Source organism: Procambarus clarkii, chromosome 40 (assembly GCF_040958095.1).
Source record: "Procambarus clarkii isolate CNS0578487 chromosome 40, FALCON_Pclarkii_2.0, whole genome shotgun sequence".
Classification (NCBI taxonomy): Eukaryota; Metazoa; Arthropoda; class Malacostraca; order Decapoda; family Cambaridae; genus Procambarus; species Procambarus clarkii.
Genome location: NC_091189.1, coordinates 29,710,727 through 29,730,745, shown reverse-complemented (window position 1 = coordinate 29,730,745; position 20,019 = coordinate 29,710,727). Strand labels below are relative to the sequence as shown.

Below are 20,019 nucleotides of genomic sequence, written 5' to 3'. Positions count from 1 at the left end.
GACTGCAACGCACGCGCTGCCTGTACCCAAATAGAATCATCAGAGGATTGGGTAAATTGAGTCACAAGCAAGCAGCAACACTCACAGGACTCGGGGTCGAAAGTATCACCGACCCAACAGGCAGCGTGGCAGAGGCAAAAACAATGAGGGTCACCCTGAGACAAGGGGACCGAGCAACCCTCAAACTCGCACACAGCGAGTGGGGACTCCGGGGTCACATCCATTGGACCCACGCGCCCCCTAGGGGATTCCCAGGGTCCTGAGCGTTTACTTTAAGAGGACTCGCGCTCAGGTAGTCCCAGGCAGGGTGCTGCAAACCGGCACCCAAAACTACCAAGCAAACTTCTAAAGCTGAACCCCAGGGACGTGTACACTCACGGGGACCTAGCAGGGGGCGCCACCGAGGAGAACAGTGGAAGGGCAAAAACAAACTGAATAAAATGACAGAACCCCCCCACCAGGCAAAAACAAAAAGAAAAACAAAACCCCGCAAGAGGACAGCGAACCTCAAGGAACAGAGCCGGCCGCGATGTCGGGAAATACAAGCTGAGCAGCACCCTGCGCCCCTACCAGTGCAAACTGCCTCTTACCTACCGGTAACAAGGGAGAACAGAACACCCAAGAGCCCAACAGGCGGCCGAAAAACCGAAAGGTAAAACGGACCAGCAGAGGCAGACCCCGAGGAGCCTGTGGAAGGTGGCCCCTAGCCCCAAGGGCAGTACTTACAGGGCACCTAGGGAAGGCAGCCCTAGGCGCATGCAGCCCGAGTACTGAAGATAACTCCTGGCTCTCGCACCCACAAAACCAACACCACACGCAAAGCACAGTGCAGTAGCAACACCGGAGCCAGAGCACACGACCATCGCCAATAGCATCAGCCTCAAGAACTGAGGTGTGGGTAGCCGGCACGGGGGGTCTGGGGCTCCCCCTTCCCCCTCCCGGGGAGGGGGGAGCTGCGCAGACAGCGGCGCGGCGGTGTGTGACGTCACACTAGTTTGCTTGTTTTCGGTTGGGGAGTTCTATCCACTAGTTCGGTTTTTGGTAGCAATTTTAACCAGAATAGGGGTTTGTTTTGAGGTGCTTACCTTTCTGGATACCTGTTCCGGTCAATGGCAGACATAGAATGCTTCCAACCACATGGGGGCTTCTATAGGCCTTTGCTCCCCTTGCCTCTCTGAGGGGGCCCGGTTCTGGCCGTGGTCCCCAGTAGGCCTAAGAACTCCATACACATGACTGATGCCAAAGTCTGACATTAGCATATCAGCCTGGGATAGCTCCGGGGAGCCGACGGGGCTCCCCCCAGAAAACTACTTTTGTCTAAAAATCAAGGGTACAGTACATTTCTTAAATCCAGGGCCATTGGATCTTCAAGATAATCAAATTTATATTCAAAAATGTTTTTGATACAGTACTTTAGTCTGTGCTATTAAAGCAAAATGAAAGATTAAGTGCTAATAAAATAAAAGTTTCATGCAGAAGACAACCCAATACATACCGTTTCAGTTTTTTTCTTGAGCACCTCCATTTCCCATTGTAGAGCTTCTTTCTCACTTGTCAATACTTTCACCTGTGCTTGACTCGTCTGAAATGAAAACTTTTTAAAGCAAATCTAGCACTTACTGGTATATTAATATCTTATTATATTGAAATTAAAATAAATTGTGAAAGGAACAGCTTCAGCATATGCAGCTTGGATTGGTGTATGGGCAATATTCAATAAGAATACAAGATCATAGGATCCTGCAGTACAGTAGTAGTTAGTGCAGCCGGTTCACAACCAAAAGGTGTCAGAGTTGATTCCCATAGCAGGACACATATTTGGGCATGTTTCCTTTCACTTTGTGCCTCTGTTTACAAAGCAGTAAATAGGTGCCTGGAAGTTAGGCAACAGTTGTGGGCTGCATCCTGGGAAAAGTCACTAGTTGGCATAAGTGGATCACAATAACTAACAGACTGCCTGTCCCTGACAATGGGAAAACAAGGGAAAAACAAGGTGATGGAGTGTCACTGCAGATCATGCAGTCCAGCACAGATTAACTGATGGAACTGTGCAATTCATAAAACTCTGTCATTCCAAGCCTTCTCTTGTTGACGTAACACCACCAAAAGAGCCTCCTTGTCTGGCAACCTGCCCCACCGAGGAGCCAAAGACCCAATTCTCCTCACATGAACCCTATCTTAATAAAGAAAATAGAGAACAAATAAGTCAGGGCACAACAACATGGATAGTCCAGGCTATCTAGAACAAATATCCCTTTAACCCTGGGGAAAATTGTTTCAGAAGCCTCCTAAATTGTTTCTAGCTCAGGAACCAATTCTGAATAACATATCCAAACTCTGACAAAATTGAACACTGGAACACGCCCACAATTGATTTCAAAGTGTTGAACTGGCTGTTTCTTATGAAATATTAAAAAAATCTAATTCATGCTTTGTAAAGAGAGGGATAATGTTATTCTTGACAGGAACAAATGTTTTAAAACAAAAAATTCTAAAATAACTTCATATGACATTAGAAATTTTATTATGCTGCAAGTACTGTAGTCAACTGAGAGTTACATAATTTAAATACTTTACAGTACTATACATTGTTTGGAGTGTGTCCAAGCAAAACCCTTGGATATCACAGTCCAAATCCAGGTATCCCTGATCCAGGCATGGGGAGAATACCTGGAGACATTCCCACAACACACTGTCACACTGGAGTGAGAGACCTGAACATCAGAACCTCTGCCTGAGTAAAAGGTAATAAGGCTGATTTTCAATTTATCTCGCTAGGAGGAGCTCCAGCAGTCTCAACCTTCTGCTCCAAAAGTGAGTGAGTCAATGGCTAGACAGAAAACTTCCAATAGCACCTTCACTACCTCATCCTTAGGAAAAAGAAGAGAAAAGAAATGGGTGGAAGGGAGAAGGAAAAAGTCCATTTGGCTTCCTGAAACTGACATAAAAGTTTACACCTGCAGGTAGGGCAACTATCATAAAAGTCTAGCACTACATTCCACCTACATCTTACCAGGTAACTCTCCTTGTCCCTTTGTGAACGCTGAACAGAGCGCTGTGTGTCGGATAATTTTTTACGCAGGTTAGCAACCTCGTCCTCCAAACGTGACCGACTTGTAATGGCAGCACCCATCTCTTGCTCCAGCTTGTGCTCTCGTTCCTTTTGTTCTGATAATTCAGCCTGTTGAGATATTAGATAGATAAGGATGACAATTTACAGATACATGTTTCTTAACTACATCACTAAATGGGAATGGTAGTAAAAAAAATCAGTGATGAATGTAATGCAACGCCATTTTCTGGGTAAGCCCCGGAGGCTCCCTGGAGCTATTGGACTAATATGCGATACATTAGACTAGGGTATTAGTCATTGCAGTTCAGCCTACCGGGGACTACAAGCCAGAACCTGGCTCCCCCTCAGAAAGGCACAGGGAGCAATGGCCCCTGAAAACCCCCCATGTGGTTGGGTGTTTTCCTTATCTGCCATCGACCGGGGTTAGGTACCCCGAAAGGAAGGCATAACAAAACAGACCCCACATGGTAAGAAAACGGCAACCGAAAACCAAACAGAGGCAGAACTCCCGCAAATCCCAAGGGAACAAGCAAGCAAGCAAGCAAACGTCACACCCCACCGCCGTGCCGCTTGTCCGTGCAGCCCTCTGCTTCCCTCCCCTACCCAGGAAGAGGAAGGGGGAGCCCCAGGAGGAGGAAGGCGGCGCCCCAGGAGGAGGAAGGGGGAGCCCCAGACCCCCTGCGCTGGCCACCCAGCAACTCCAGTTTGGTGGTTAAGCATAAAAAAACACGAAAACTGCCAACCGGAGGGAGGTAGGGTGGCAGTGTAACACCATAAAGATGTTTTGTTGTGTTTTATTAAATATTTTACTTACAACATGAGTCAGTCAGACAAGTTTTGAGAGGTGCCAGACTGTCGACCCATAGTAAGTAAAAACTCTCACCTCTAGAGCAGGGGTCTCCAAACTATGGCCCGCGGGCCACATCCGGCCCGCCACATAATTTCATCCGGCCCTCCAAACAAATCCCTGTGTGGTGGCCTTGAAAAAATAATTATCGTACGAATGGCATCGCAGAATTATTCAAAGCTGGGGCTGCTGACGCTCAACCCGAGTCAGTTTTCCTCTCTCTCGATAGTGTGACGCACAGATACTAATACTGGTAGGTATGTGTTGTGCATTACAACCAATCAGTTGTGTATAACTGTATATTGTGGGGATGGAGGGCGAGTGGGGCTTCGCTGCTTCCGTTTCAGGGAGCACAAACACTGTACAATATTCTTTTCTCTGTACTTTGACAAAGCCTTTATCTTAGTTATACAAAATAGCAATTTCATTTTTTATTCCTCCGGCCCGCATAAATATGGGAAATATATAATGTGGCCCTTACATTGAAAAGTTTGGAGACCCCTGCTCTAGAGTGTTAATGACCACAAGTTGACCAGTGATCAGGTCATGTGAATTGACCTTGCTTCTGCTAAGCCGATAATTGCAGACGGCTGGCTGGGTTGGGCCCATCAAATAAGCCACTGTTTAAGGTGGTAGGTAGAGAGCCTTAGGCTATCTTACTTGTGGGTGGAGTTGAACTGAGTTCCCGCATAATACCCATGGAACTGTACATTCGAGAGCATAGGATAGAGCATCAGCAAAGGAAAGAGCAGACAGAGAGGCTGAACGATTGAACAGCAGCCAGTCCAGGCTGTCAGGCTGAGTGGAGACTCTGCCTGTCATCCCCTTCCACCCCCCCTCTCTATACGATTTAGGCTCAGTCCTTGGTGAGTTGAACGTTAAGGTGACTTACTTTGTGCTTTCCAAACTTAAAGTGTTGTGTGATTATCAGGGGCAGACAGCCGTAGTGTACTCAATGGCTTGTGTGGTGACTCACATTGCATATTAATCTGGACATAGTGAACATTACATTAAATTGCTTGAATTATGATACATATGTTAAATATATATTTAATTAACTTGTTTAAATTGCCTTTAATTGTGTTCCCTAGATCTTGGGAATATCTGTGAATATCTCTTATTTTATTATTATTGAAAATAATACGAAGGAATATGCCCCCTGATATATTGCAAACTAGAGTGGTGTATAGCACTCCTGAGTTTACTGTTTTAAAGAATCTTGCATGTACAAGTTGTAGTGAGTAGATTATCCCAATAATATACTCGCTCCAAATGCATTGTTAATATTCCTGTCAACCTTTGGAGATGAATGAGGTGAGGCGTTGCCCGGGCAACACGGTGAGGCGTTGCCCGAGCATATAAGCAGCAGAATAGCAAAACATTAACTAGTCTACTTTCAAGTGTGGTCTAGAACAGACACTTGCGAGATACTGTACCGACTCTCAGTGCGCTCAACTCACACCAAAGTATCACCTGTGTACTTCTGTATATTCGACCAAATATATATATAGTATCTTAGTGTCTGTGTTTATTGTCACCATACTTTACGTAACAATAGAACCGTTACATTGGTGACCCCAGAGAGTTCGGACTACAACATGGATTCTCACTGGACCTCTACTGCTGCTGCTTGCTGTGGAGCGCAGCCACCTGTCATGGAACGTTGCCAACACCCTCGCCACAGCTATGATTTTCATCGCGATCATCTCTGCATTTTCATCTACTATGGCTTGCTGCTCCACGATCGCTACTCACTCAGCTGGCAGCTTCATCAGTAACTACATAATGTGGGATCTACAGCCTGTCCTGCCGACTCTCCGTCACTGCTAGGGCACTGCTTGTTCTACAGGGGCGCCCACGAAAGCTGCTCTTTCGTCAGATTCATCGACACGTTCACTGCATTCTGATACTCTGCCAACTCAAGCACCTTGCGCAGTACAGGACTTACAGCTTGCGTTTCCAACTCTTCGTCGCCTCCAGGACAATTCAGCTCTAGCAGTGATTCCCTCGTTGTCCTAATTACGTGCCTACATTACCTCCTATTGTCCTGCTGCCCGAGCCCATCCGCCCCGGATCTAAATGCTCCACCAACGACCCAAGACGCTACAGCTTCAACACAGAGCAGACAGCAGACTACGACCGCATCGAGCCGCCACGCTCTCGCTCCCCGAGTTCAGATACTCACAATTCTCAATCGAGCCGCCACGCTCTCCCACATAGAGCTCCACGACTCCGGCCTCACTCAGCTCTCTGCTCTGCTCCAGGCTGCGTCTCAACGCCTACGATGACGGATGATCCTGTGCGACCTCCCACCCTACGACCCCAGTTAGATGACATCAGCGAAGAGGAGGAAGTTAACTTTGATGGTTATGTAACGCGAGCAGGGCATACAATTCACCGACCAGCTAAGTTCCTTGATCAAGTATTTTTCCTTTCATCCCCTGGGAGGGGGAGTTCTGTAGCGAGTAGATTATCCCAATAATATACTGTACTCGCTCCAATGCATTGTTAATATTCCTGTCAACCTTTGGAGATGAATGAGGTGAGGTGTTCCCTGGCAACACGGTGAGGCGTTGCCCGAGCATATAAGCAGCAGAATAGCAAAACATTAACTAGTCTACTTTCAAGTGTGGTCTAGAACAGACACTTGCGAGATACTGTACCGACTCTCAGTGCGCTCAACTCACACCAAAGTATCACCTGTGTACTTCTGTATATTCGACCAAATATATATATAGTATCTTAGTGTCTGTGTTTATTGTCACCATACTTTACGTAACAATAGAATCGTTACAAAGTACATGATTCTAGGTAATACATGCTAATAACATCTTTGATAATTTTGTGATTCAGACAAGTTCCATTCCATTCCTTGTTTTGTATGTACTTTTACTCTCTACTTGTCTACTTTTCGAATTCTACTTCTACTCCTCTCTGTGTCCTCAGTTTCCCCCTCTGCCTCTTTTCAAACTTTCTCTTTCAGCCAGACCCCATACTTCTTACTCCTCCCACCTACTTCTCCCTCCTCTCTACCTCCTTCACCCCAAATCCCTCACCTATTATATCATTAGTCATTTATTTTCCTTTTTTTTTTTTTACTTCATATTCGTTACACCAGGGAGCCTCCGGGGCTCACCCAGAAAATGGTGTTTCACTGCATTCAATGCTGGTTTTCTGTGGGGGAGCCCCTTTGGCTCCCTGGAGCTACATAACCAAAGATAAGGAATAGAGGGACTTACCAAGGAGGCGGCCGCCACACACTCCTCAACTTGAAGGCAAGACAACTGGCTGCAACCTGCGACCCAAAGCCACACACGAACGTCCAGGACTAGGAATGTTAACCAAATAACAGGCGGATAGGACCCTGTTCGCTTCTGATTATCTGAGATATTCTGATTATCTCAGAAAACCTCTGGAAGGAAGGAGCCGAGGAACCCAAGAGAACCTGGAACCGAACTTGGGGAGGAGCCAACCCCAAATCATACTCACACAGGGAAGGGGGGTAAGAAAACCCCTTCCCCTGCAACAACAATCCCGCGAAGAGGGCACCAACACCCAAGCGGGGTCAAAGGAGGGCCTAAGTCCCTCAGGTCAACTCCTCCCCAGCCCTGGGATCCTCCAAATTGGGACCCAGGGCAGAGCAGTCCTCCATACCGTCCACCACTGAAGAAAAGACAGAGTCCAGGGGACAGGCAGAAAAGAAGGGGGCCTGCTGGTGAGACCCAGAAGCCTCGGCAGGAGGAATTGCCTCGAATGCCTCCGTCCCCAACGTGAATAGGGCAGCCCCCGAAGCTGTGCAAGTCTCATCACCAACTATACCCCACTCCGACTCTGAAACCCTCAGACATTTGGGAGCTGGAAGCAGGAGGATGACGAACAACAGGGGAAGGACCAGGGAGCATCGACTGAACCAAAGTTGAAGCGACTTACGCCCCAAGTCCAGGTCCCTATAACCAAAACGGGACAGCCCCAGGGCATCTGGTTGGGCAACCAACCTATCGCGTTGCAGTAACCTAAACCTGGAATGCGGATGCTGCCTGTACCCTAATATCAATGTCATCAGAATGGGTTAACTAGAGAACATGCAGAGAACACGACTTGTAAGACTCTGGGTCAAAGGTGTCGTTGACCCAACAGGCAACATGGCAGAGGCATAAGCGGTGACTGTCACACGGAGACAATGGCACACAGCAACCTTCAAACTCGCGCGAGACGAGCTGGAAATCAGAAGATGCAGCCATAGGTCCACCGAGTCCCGACAGGGTTTTCCAGGGCCCGTAAGCTGACTGCTACGGGAAGCCCAGGCAAGGTGTTGCTAACCCATTACACCCAGAGCTAACAACCCTCTTGAACAAATCCCAAGGGGGATTTGTTAACAATGCTAACAACACCTTGTTAGCTTTTGGATGTAAGCTTCAGTGGATCAAAACACTGAAACCCCTGCAATGTGTACAATCACAGGAGGTCTAGCAGAGGGCCACCAAAATATTATAAGTGGTCCTATAGCCACAACAGGCAGACCCCCACCAGGCAAACAAAACAAAAAATAAAAGAAAAACCCAGCAAAAATACAACGTCCCCAGAGGAAATGGCGTCCCTACAGTACCAGGGAAGATAACCCTGACACCCAAGGGTAATACTCACAGGGCACTTAGGGAAGGCTGCCCTAAGTGCATGCAGCCCCAGTACACTTAAGTATACCTGGCCACCACACCACGAACAGCAGAGGACACCACTAAGACAAAACACTGCCAGGAAACTGAGGCCAGAGTTGACGACCACCCCAGATCGCATTAGCCAACGAACTGGAGTTGCTGGGTGGCCAGCGCAGGGGGTCCTGGGATCCCTCCTCCCCCTCTCATGGGGGGATGAGAGCTGCATGGTGGCGAGGTGTGATGTTTGATTGTTTGTTTGTTTCCTTGGGATTTGAGGGAGTTCTGCCTCTCTGTTCGGTTTTCAGTTGCAATTTTCTTACAATGTGGGATCTGCTTTGTTATGCCTACCTATCTGGGTGCCTAACCCCAGTCAATGGCAGATAAGGAAAACCCCGAAACACAGAGGCGGGTTTTCCAGGGGTCATTGCTCCCTGCACCTCTCTGAGGGGCCATTTTCTGGCTTGTGGTCCCCGTTAGGCTGAACTCCATTGACTAATGCCCTGGTCTAATGTATCGCATATTAGCCTGATAGCTCCAGAGATCCCCCACAGAAATATAACCGCTGCATTACGTAGGAATGCGGAGGAATTTCTGATGGAGGAGAAGACAGTTGCACAGCGCGATCCGCAGCGCAGCGTGCGGAGCGCCGCGGGGGGCCTATATAAGAAGAGAGGAGGGGACATGCGTTCTTTCTTGCTACAGCCTCGCCCCGCTTCACAAGTCAAAGAAAAAATTTGGTCTAATGTATCGCATATTAGCCTGATAGCTCCAGAGATCCCCCACAGAAATATAACCGCTGCATTACGTAGGAATGCGGAGGAATTTCTGATGGAGGAGAAGACAGTTGCACAGCGCGATCCGCAGCGCAGCGTGCGGAGCGCAGCGTGCGGAGCGCCGCGGGGGGCCTATATAAGAAGAGAGGAGGGGACATGCGTTCTTTCTTGCTACAGCCTCGCCCCGCTTCACAAGTCAAAGAAAAATTTTTTGCTACAAACGCTACAAACACGCTTCGCTTCGCAAGAAAAAGGAATAACTTAGGACTCTTGTGTTCTTGGGACTTCAAGAAGCCATGAAAACTACGATTGTACCACGATCACAGCCCCACCCTGGTTGAGTTTATCTCCGGGGGCCCTTCAACCTCACAAGCTGAAAAGCTAGGGTCGGTCTACAGTACTCAACTTTCTCCAAGGTAATGTGTTATCTTATGTCCTAAATGTAAAAGCTAGGTTCCTCCCAAGTGTCGGCGTGTGCCCAGCGCTGTTTCCCACGCGGCCTGCAGCCGCTCTAGCCAGGCCAGCTAGGTCATGCCTAGGCAGAACATGTTATGCAGCCAACAGTCCTATTGTCCGCTGATTACGACGAAATTCTTATACAGCCTTGCCCGCGCCGCTAAACTTGCCAGAATTATTGTCTGCCGGTTAAGCCTGAGAATTTTTATTCAGTATCCTCGATGCTGGTTTGCCGGAAATATTGTCCGCCGGTTAAGCCCGGAACCTTTTTACGCAGCTCAACACGCTGCTGGATTGCTAGACATATTGTCCGCTGTTTAAGACGGAATTCTTATGCAGCCTCCATCGCTGATGGATTGCCAGAATTATTGTCTGTCGGTTAAGCCAGGATTTTTTATGCAGCTCACCACGCTGCTGGATTGCCAGACCTATTGTCTGACGGTGAAGCCCGGAAATTTTATGCAGCTCACCACGCTGCTGGATTGACAGACGATTGTACGACGATTAATACGGAATTCTTATATACCATTGCCCTAGCTGCTAGCTTGCCAGAATTATAGTCTGCCGGTTAAGCCGGGGAATTTTATCTATTCAGTATCAACGATGCTAGTTTTAACTAGCTAGATCAACTAGCAATGACGCGGGTTTTTTTTTTTTTCAGCAGACGCCCTCGTGTTGGATTGGCCAGAAATATTGTCTACGGGTTAGGCATAAAAATTTTAATGCAGCCTCCTTCGCCGCCGGATTTTTTAGATTCTGGCCTGCCGGATAAGCCCGGAATTATTATACAGCCGCCCTAGCTGCCACCCTCGCTATCGGATTGCCAGACCTTTGTCTGCCGGTTGAGCCCGGAATTATTATGCAGCCGCCTTCGCTATTGAATTGCCAGACCTATGTCTGCCGGTTGAGCCCGGAATTATTATGATTGCCAGACCTATGTCTGCCGGTTGAGCCCGGAATTATTATGATTGCCAGACCTATGTCTGCCAGTTGAGCCCGGAATTATTATGCAGCTGCCTTTGCTATTGGATTGCCAGACCTATGTCTGCCGGTTGAGCCTGGAATTATTATGCAGCCGCCCTCACTGTTGTATTGCCAGAACTATGTCTGCAGGTTGAGCCCGGAATTATTATGCAGCCGCCTTCACTATTGGATTGCCAGACCTATGTCTGCCAGTTGAGCCCGGAATTATTATGCAGCTGCCTTTGCTATTGGATTGCCAGACCTATGTCTGCCGGTTGAGCCTGGAATTATTATGCAGCCGCCCTCACTGTTGTATTGCCAGAACTATGTCTGCAGGTTGAGCCCGGAATTATTATGCAGCCGCCTTCACTATTGGATTGCCAGAACTATGTCTGCCGGTTGAGCCCGGAATTATTATGCAGCCGCCTTCACTATTGGATTGCCAGACCTAATGTCTGCCGGTTAAGCCCGGAATTGTTATGCAGCCGCCCTCACTATTGGATTGCCAGACCTAATGTCTGCCGGTTAAGCCCGGAATTGTTATGCAGCCGCCCTCACTATTGGATTGCCAGACCTAATGTCTGCCGGTTAAGCCCGGAATTGTTATGCAGCCGCCCTCACTATTGGATTGCCAGACCTAATGTCTGCCGGTTAAGCCCGGAATTATTATGCGGCCGCCTCGCTGCTGGATTGACAGATCTATTGTCTGACGGTTAAGCCTGAAAATTATCTTATGAAGCCTCACTGGCTGATGGTTTGCCTTGGCCGTGGATTGTCCCAGGACGCTGGCTGTACCAGTTTGACCGCTGGTGTAGCAGGAAGTCCCACCAACAACGACTTCAGAAGCTGGAGATCATTGCAATGGACTCGGTAACAAAAATTTTATAATTTGCTGCACCGAAAATCTCACGGGACAGACGCAAGGACCCTATTTCAACACACCAGAAATGAATATCTCTTTTACATTCCCCCCAAAAAATTGTTTTATTCAACAGGTGACGACCCTCCGACTGCTGCCGTTCCAGCTGATCTGCAATCAGCAAATTCACGAGGCTGATAAATGAACCACGCATTCGGAGAGTAACTTACTATGGAAACCGCTGTATTGGACCTTATATTTCTTATATTTATTATCATCCTTATATTTATGGAGTCAGTGCCGTACGGACACATGCATGTCACAGTCATGATTTAACTCCCTTCGGACGAGATTAAGCATTTAATCTCCCGCATTAAGATTATAAGCTGAGGTTTTACACATTAAGTGGTTATTCTTTAATCCAATCTTATACTTATCTTACACTTAACGCTTCTTAATTAAAACTTTAATCGCAATAGGTAAACTAATTTATTTGTCGGCCTGCATACGGAGGACAACCTATGATGGACTTCAATGTAATCGACTCAGTTAATTTTAGACAGTAATGGACGCAGTTCTTTGCGGGCTGTTCGGGACTCAGTTACCACAATTTTAAATTGTTGTGTGTGTCTCTCCGGAGACAAGCAGGTCTCAGTTATGGTTAAAGAACCGTTTTTCCTTATATTCATTTTATCCGGTACTTTTACGTTGATATGTATTTTATTTGGGTCATATAGTTATTATATTGATTACTTCGGAGTATTCTCTTTGTATTATTATGTTGGATTATATTTGAATATAATTAATACCTGCGCACGATCGTTCAAGCCAATCAAATCCCTTCGGGGCAGGATATTGCAGTCTTTCCTTTTGAATTAATGTTAATATTAAGGTTTTACTCTTCAATATAAGTTTTACAGTGGATGGGGTTTTTCGTGCAGTATTCATTTAGACAACTGGTAACTTAAGTTACTCCCTTCCCCTGACCTTGGGTGCAGGGACGCGTGAGCTTTTTAAGCCACGTTCCCGTTGGTTTACAGCTACGATAACGTATTAATTTTCCCCTTTCAGCTTTCAAGCCTAAATCTTTCAGGTTAAACGGACTATCCCCACTTAATCTTACAAAATTACACTTTACACACTTATTACTTACTCAAGATACATAATTATAGACCTTAATTTACTAAGGCTTAGGGTCATTCGTTATTAGCTCTTCTATTAATTGTACATGGATTTCTTTATTATTCCTGTTACCTCGGAGGTACTTAGGTACTATGTTCTGTATTACTTCGGCTACTCCTTTGTTGGTGACGATACTTCCCTCTTCTAGAAACGCTGGGGCCTCGTGGATCTATAAGTTTGTAAATAACATATGTTGTTACATTTCTCCCACACCCTTTCAATTCGTCCTTCAATAAATTAACTGAAACTTTAAATCACAATAGTTAAATATTTAAGCTGCTTAATTTAACTGGTACTTAACTTTTCTCAGTCTCGTGCGTTTCATTTAGTGGGTACCTTACGTTAATCCTTCTTCAGTCCTCGGTAGCATTGGCACGTGAGATCATTATGTCACGTCCCAATAGGATTACAGTTAAAGTCAAGTCTATTCATACTCTTTAAGAATTTAAGCTAAAAAACTTACAGGTCAAGCGGTCTACACTCTTTTAATTCTTTTTTTTTTCTCTTCACTGACTTATCTCATTCACACAGTTACTTATCAAACGTTATTTTCTGTTTCTGCGAAGTAGAGAAGTTTTTTATATATTTTTCAGTGCTTCCCTTTAGGTAATTCTGTAGTTGCATGTTTTCTTTACTTAGGAATTTTCGGCCAGTCAAGTGCGGAAATTTTTATTGTCGGTCGCTGGGTCTCACGTTACAAATTTCATCCTGTACTTCTTTAAGGCATTTAATTCTTGCTAATTTTCCCTTCACATATTCATTAACTTATTCACGCTACATATTTATATACAGTAATTATTTAAGGATTATGGTCATTCGTTATTTGTACTTCCATGTTACATCGATTATATTATTATCCCTGTTATCACTGGGGTAATTAGGTATTCTGTTCTGGAAATCTGAAACCCCCTTTTGTTTGCTGATGGTATTTCCCTCATCCTGTAACGCTATGGTCTTGAGGCTTTCCAAGTTTGTAAATACTACGCGCTGCCATGTATTCTCACAACCCCAATCATTCTTACTCTTACCTATTTTTATTAAAACTTTAATCACAATAGTTAATTAATCACGCTGCTTTTTCTCTCAGTTTGGGATGTGTTCTTATTGGTTTTGTTATCACTGATTAACGATAAACCTTAAACATTGCTGCTTCCCCTTTTAGTCATTATTTCGTCGTCACACCTTGGCCTACCCTACCGTAATTAAATACTGTTCACAATCGCGCCTTCCTTTTAATTAATCGGTCACTGGTTTTCCGGAACATATTTAAAAAACTATAATTATGAAGGTTTTTCTAAGTTTATATTTGTTACTTTTATACTTATATCTATACAAATGATATTGAGAATTACTATTACTGACATTCTAAAGTACTTAATTGTTGTTGTTAAAAGTTCGCTGCCTGGAACGGGGGGTTCCGGGCATCACGGGCTATGGTGAGCCGTAGATGAAAAGTACTTAGTTATGTTAACGACTTTTAATATTCATTAATCCGCTTACTTGTAGCAGTCTGGGACGCTTATTCTATCAATTATTAATTTGTTTCTATCCACAGACTGTTGGGGATAGTCTTTATGGTATTCTTATACAGCCCATTTGTGGTTAGAATTAGTGGCTCGGTTGTTGGTTGGTTGTTAAGGATTAAGCAACTCAAGGGGTGGCACGGGCATGCTTCGCCAGAAACATCGTATGACATTATACAGCTCATTTTATTCTGACTAACGACCAGTTCGAAAAATGTGGTCGACAGCCCGCATTGACGCAATATCAAGCTTGATGAGGTGCCCCCTTGGCATTTTTGGGGGTGTGGGTTGTTCTCGCAATTTCACGCATTAATTGCAGTATATTACACGTTCATGCGAATTTAATGACGTTCTATAGTACATGTCTTCACATGCTTGGAACAGTGGAAGGTCCCATCCTCCGCTACGTTTCGTGGTAATTGGTCTACAATTTTAACAAACCATGTTATCGAACCAGTTTTTAATTTCCTACGCTGTACATGTTAAAGGGAATTTATTTACGTCCATAGTATGACGCAACATACAGAATTGCTTATTCTAACTAAGGCACAAATTCAGTGCAAGATTAACGGAAGAACAACTCCAGGCGTCTTGTTACTAATGCTTTATTAATATTGCCCAGTGTCCTATTCGCCTCATTTACGACCGAGCATGCATCGCTCCTTTGGTTTTAACCATCTTACTAATTGCAATTCCCAGTTCCCTCACGCATTCCCTTCGCAATCCTGACATCATCCGCTTGTGACTAGTAATCCTTTTTCATCATTACCTAGCCACAAAACTTCACATTAATCAGCATTAAACTGCATCTGACAAGTTTTTGCCATCACAAATACTATTTAGCTCAACTTGATGTGTTAGTGAATCTTCTACCATGTTGTTTTCAACTTGTTGCAAGGAGCACTGTTCGTTTGGTTTTGTAGCGTTTTAATTCCTCCCCCCCCTGCTTTACCACACTGTCCTACTTATGCCACATGTCCACCACTGCCAACTCTTACTGCCGTAATATTTCCAGAACAACTACAGACCATCGGGGAACACCTAATGGACGGGGAACATTGGTTTGCCACCGAAGAACACTCTCAATGGACTGCACAGATGGGCGAATGAAGGAACTACTCAGCTGCACTGGGGCCAGCCTCGCTAGGCTAGCCTCCGCATGGGCGGGATACAGCGACGACGACGCCCACGAGGACGACCTGGCGTGGCGGTGCACAGCACGCGAAGCATGCACGAGAACGACTACAGACCATCGGGGAACACCTCATGGACGGAGAGCATAGGATCGCGCACGATGAACACTCCCGACGGACTGCTCGGATTGGCACACGCAGGACCTACTCACCCATCCTGGGGTCAACCTCACTGGGCTAGTCTCTGCAAGGGCGGGATACAGCAATGACGACGACACGAGGATGTCCTGGCGCGGCGGGGCATAGCACGCGAGGAAGGCACGAGGTAATACGCCCACTACACACGGACATCAAGACGGCCGCCTTGTATACCCATGCACCAGAAGGGGCTCCATTGGACACTTCCAGGACGCTGCTTACCTAGCAGCATTTAACAGCCATGTACGCCCGACTCTGTACCTTTTTTCAGTTCTGGAAATTCCTGACTGTTTTTTTAACGGCAGAGGTAACGGGTGTACGGGCACGGATGTGGACGCAGACAAGGAAAAACTCAATGACACCACGCGACGCAGAACTTGCGGCTACGCCATTCCTGGTGGCACGGCCCCCAACGTCAGATGAGAAGACAACGCCCCTACACGCTGATGCTCCTTACGCGGCCAGCGCCCGCCCAATGGACGGGCCACGCAGCTGTCACTTGACGGGCATGAACAGGCAACAATTAAGGACGTCGGACGGTGGAGGAGTGACTTTTTTTTTTCACTATTACGCCAGGCAAGAGGTCTTCATGCTTCCACATTGAAAACATTACGCGGCCAGCAGGCACTCGCCCCTTTGGGGGGGGGGGGGTCCTGCCAGCTGGCTCTGCGAGTGGGGGTGCAGCGCCGGCCCCTAAGTATTACGCTGTCCGCAGCTACTTACTCTCACTTGTAAGAGTATTGTTAAATTTGTCCTATAGGTGTATTCTACAGCTACTAGTAATTTACCATTTCACATTATGTCTGGGATTGGCGCATTATTTCTGTCATGTGTTAGGCCACTATATGATACTCTATAAGCCCTGATTCTACTTGAAAATTATGTAAACGTTTGCCTTACTTGTACCAATAGTTAATAAGGATTCCGCGTTCTGCAGACCATGTTCTATTTAGTTACCGGATATAAGCATAGGTATTAATGTTATTAAGTCATTGTAGTCAAGTTATACATGTATTTATGCTGTTGAAAAATTATACAAGTTATCCTGTTCATTAACATGGTCTGAAAAAATTTATTTATTTGTTTCTACTAAAAAATTAAATAAAATAGGTCCCAATGCTGTCGGTGTCTCATTCCTCCGTTATCAGAAAATTATTTTATGTTACTAATTTTGTACTAAACTACTTATGTCCAGATTATTCTTGAATATCTGATTAAGGCTGTCAAAAGACCACATGCAAAGATTCGGTCATGAAGGGAAGAAAAATGATTAAGAATTTGGCAAGTGATATAAGTCCGAGTGGATCATATAGGAGCTGCCTATAAGAGCACCTGAGGGGTCCTAGCTCAGAAAATGATTGATTGGTAATTATTACATCATATTTATGTGTTTTTTATTCTGTCAGAGTGTGGGCATTTTTTAATATTTGGGTTTTACATATATTTTTAGTGTTTAACTGTAATTATATTTTTTGAGGGAGAGTGAGGAGGGTCAGCTGTATTTATGAATACTGTATTACATAATAGTGTTTGTACCATGAGAGCAGGAGGATTTGTATTACAAAGAGTACAATGTTTCATAGCACAAGCATTGTTTGTCTTGTGACATATGCCTAGATTAGGAAACTGATGATACCTTTCTTGTTTGGATGCAGCTGAAAAATATCTAGCTTACCTTCAGCTCTGTGATGAGTTTAAGGTTGGTTGCAGTGATATCTGTGTAATATTTTTTCATCTCTTCAAACGTTTTCTCATGGTTGGATATGATTGTAGCCAGAAAATTATTCTTTTTTTCTTCTTGTGCAATGAGTTCTGTTTTGCGCTTTAGGTCTAGTTGATTCTGTAGTGCTTTTATTCTCTTTACAGATTTCGCTTCCATCGCTGCTGCCTCTGTTTCAAACTCTTGACGCAATGAGTCCAGAGATTTGCTTTGAGCCTGAAATGGAAAAATGGAATTCTCATATTTAAGATTGTATTTTATAAAAATATCCTGCAACGCAAATATATGAATCGGGCTTTGAGTGAATATGAAAAGGCACATTATGAGCTTGACACTGATGAAGTTTGTGACAGCCAAGACTAGGAGGCATACTACACTGGCACAGTTGGGACCATTTTACATGCAGCTCTTGATAAAAATGAGTTCCCTGTTGGGTTATTTGTGGGAGTGTGTAAGCCTTTTGACACTGTCAACCACCAAAACCTTCTTCTTAAATTACATCATTGAGGAGTCAGCGGTCACTCCCTCCAATACGTCAAGTCTTACCTAACTGACAGGCTCCAGTATGTATCTGTGATTAATTTAATTTCTCCCATTGGTGTTCCTCAGGGCAGCATACTTGGCCCTCTCCTCTTTCTCATCTACATTAATGACCTTTCAAATGCCTTCCAACATCTCAAACCAATTCTATTTGCTGACGATACGACTTTCATTTACTCCAGTCCTGACCCCCTTGTTCTAAATGTCACAGTGAATACTGAGCTAAATAAAGTCCATCACTGGCTAATTGCCAACAAACTCACCCTCAATATTGACAAATATTTCTATATTTTGTTTGGCAATAAATCCTCAAATCAAATAAATCTCAGGATAATACCCAAATTTGTAACAAAGTAGATGGCAAATTCCTTGGTGTTCTCATCGACCACAAGCTGAATTTCCAGGGACACATTCTAAATATATCAAAAAAAGTTTAAAAAACTGTTGGCATTCTTTCTAAGATCAGATACTATGTACCTCGCACTGCCCTGGTGACACTATTAATCTCTCATCTATCCTTATCTCAACTATGGTATTTGTGCTTGGAATTCTACTACCCAAAATCATTTAAGTCCTCTAATTACTCAACACAAGACTGCTATTAGGACAATATCTAACTCTAGCCCCAGACATCACTCGATACCCTTACTCAAATCTCCGAGTATGTTAGATATTAAGTCACTGCACATACTCTCGTGTGTAATTTATATATATAAAATACTGAACTGTAATGTCAATCCTGACCTTAAAAGCTTCCTAGAAGGTTGTAACAGAACTCATGAGCACCACACCAGAAACAAATATCTATTTGATATTCCAAGAGTACAACTTAATCAAACTAGAAATGCTTTACAAATCAAGGGACCCAGAATGTGGAATGACCTTCCCAATCATGTTAACCCTTAACATGCTAGGGGTATAATATCCTTTCTTCCCCACAGGTGCATGTCATTTTGAAAAAAAAAAATATTTTTTCTTCCTAACCTGTTAATTTGTGTTCACTGATGACAGGAAAAATAATAAAAAAATCGTAAGTGGTATATATTGCCCGCTATAGGGCAGGGAAGTCTGGCAAAAAATAGGCGCTGACTCAGCGTGCGTCCCAGGCGGTCTGTTGATCACGAGCTGTCAGGCCGGAGTTGCCACAAAGAGATAATTACCTAATTATTTCAATGTCTCTGATTGATTTTTCATAGTTTTTTTGCTGTAATATTATTCAATAGTGTGTAGTTTGATATATTTATATAATAAAATGAGTGAATCATCGCTGTACTCAAAAATATGGTGTGCATATTGTTGATTCAATTATATTCATCAATCAGTGAACAAATACTTTGTCGGTTATTACACTATAAACACAGGTTATACATAAGTATCTGCATGTTTTGTTCACCATAACGAACCACTAAGTAGCTATTATGAGTCAAAAAGTAACGAAGAGTGACCGCCGTGTACCAGCCAGCCACTCACGCCCTCCCTCAAGTCATCTGACTCACCCACATTCTCCTCCCACAATACTGTTTTTGCTTTTATTCACTATATACAGACGTTATATATAAGTATCTACATTCGTGTTCACCATAACGAATCACTAAGTTGGCATGCTGAGTGGCAGTGCCAGTGGCAGCCTGCCACTGGTTGCTACTTCCTCCCTCCCTCAAGTCACCTGACTCACCCACATTCTCCTCCCACAATACTGTTTTTGCTTTTATTCACTATATACAGACGCTATATATAAGTATCTACATTTGTGTTCACCATAACGAGCCACTAAGTTGGTATGCTGAGTGGCAGTGGCAGCCTGCCACTGGCTGCCACTCCCTCCCTCCCTCACCTCACCTGACTTGCCACCATTCTCCACCCACCATACTGTTTTTGCTTTTATATACAGACGTTATATATAAGTATTTACATGTTTTGTTCACCATAACTGTATCTAAGCTTGTATGGTGAGTAAAGGCACAATTAAAGACGTAGGACCTCACAGTCAGCTGATGGCTGCCGCCCTCAAGGCCAGACACATTAATATTTCTCCTCCAACAATACTGTTTGTGGTGTTATTACGCTATATACACACATTATATATAAATATCTACC

General features: G+C 44.6%; 1 protein-coding gene across 2 annotated transcripts in view; it reads right to left on the bottom strand.

Annotated features, from left to right (window-relative positions):
- The window catches only part of LOC123757997 (Growth arrest specific protein 8), a 168,082-nt gene that overhangs the window by 18,950 nt on the left and 129,113 nt on the right, over positions 1–20,019 (bottom strand). For both annotated transcript variants that reach the window (XM_069338917.1, XM_045742102.2), the window contains 3 exons: positions 17,338–17,598; positions 3,014–3,181; positions 1,496–1,582 (listed from right to left, as the gene is read on the bottom strand). In XM_069338917.1, coding sequence (XP_069195018.1) covers positions 1,496–1,582; positions 3,014–3,181; positions 17,338–17,598 — 516 coding nt within the window. The remainder of the gene's footprint in view (positions 1–1,495; positions 1,583–3,013; positions 3,182–17,337; positions 17,599–20,019) is intronic.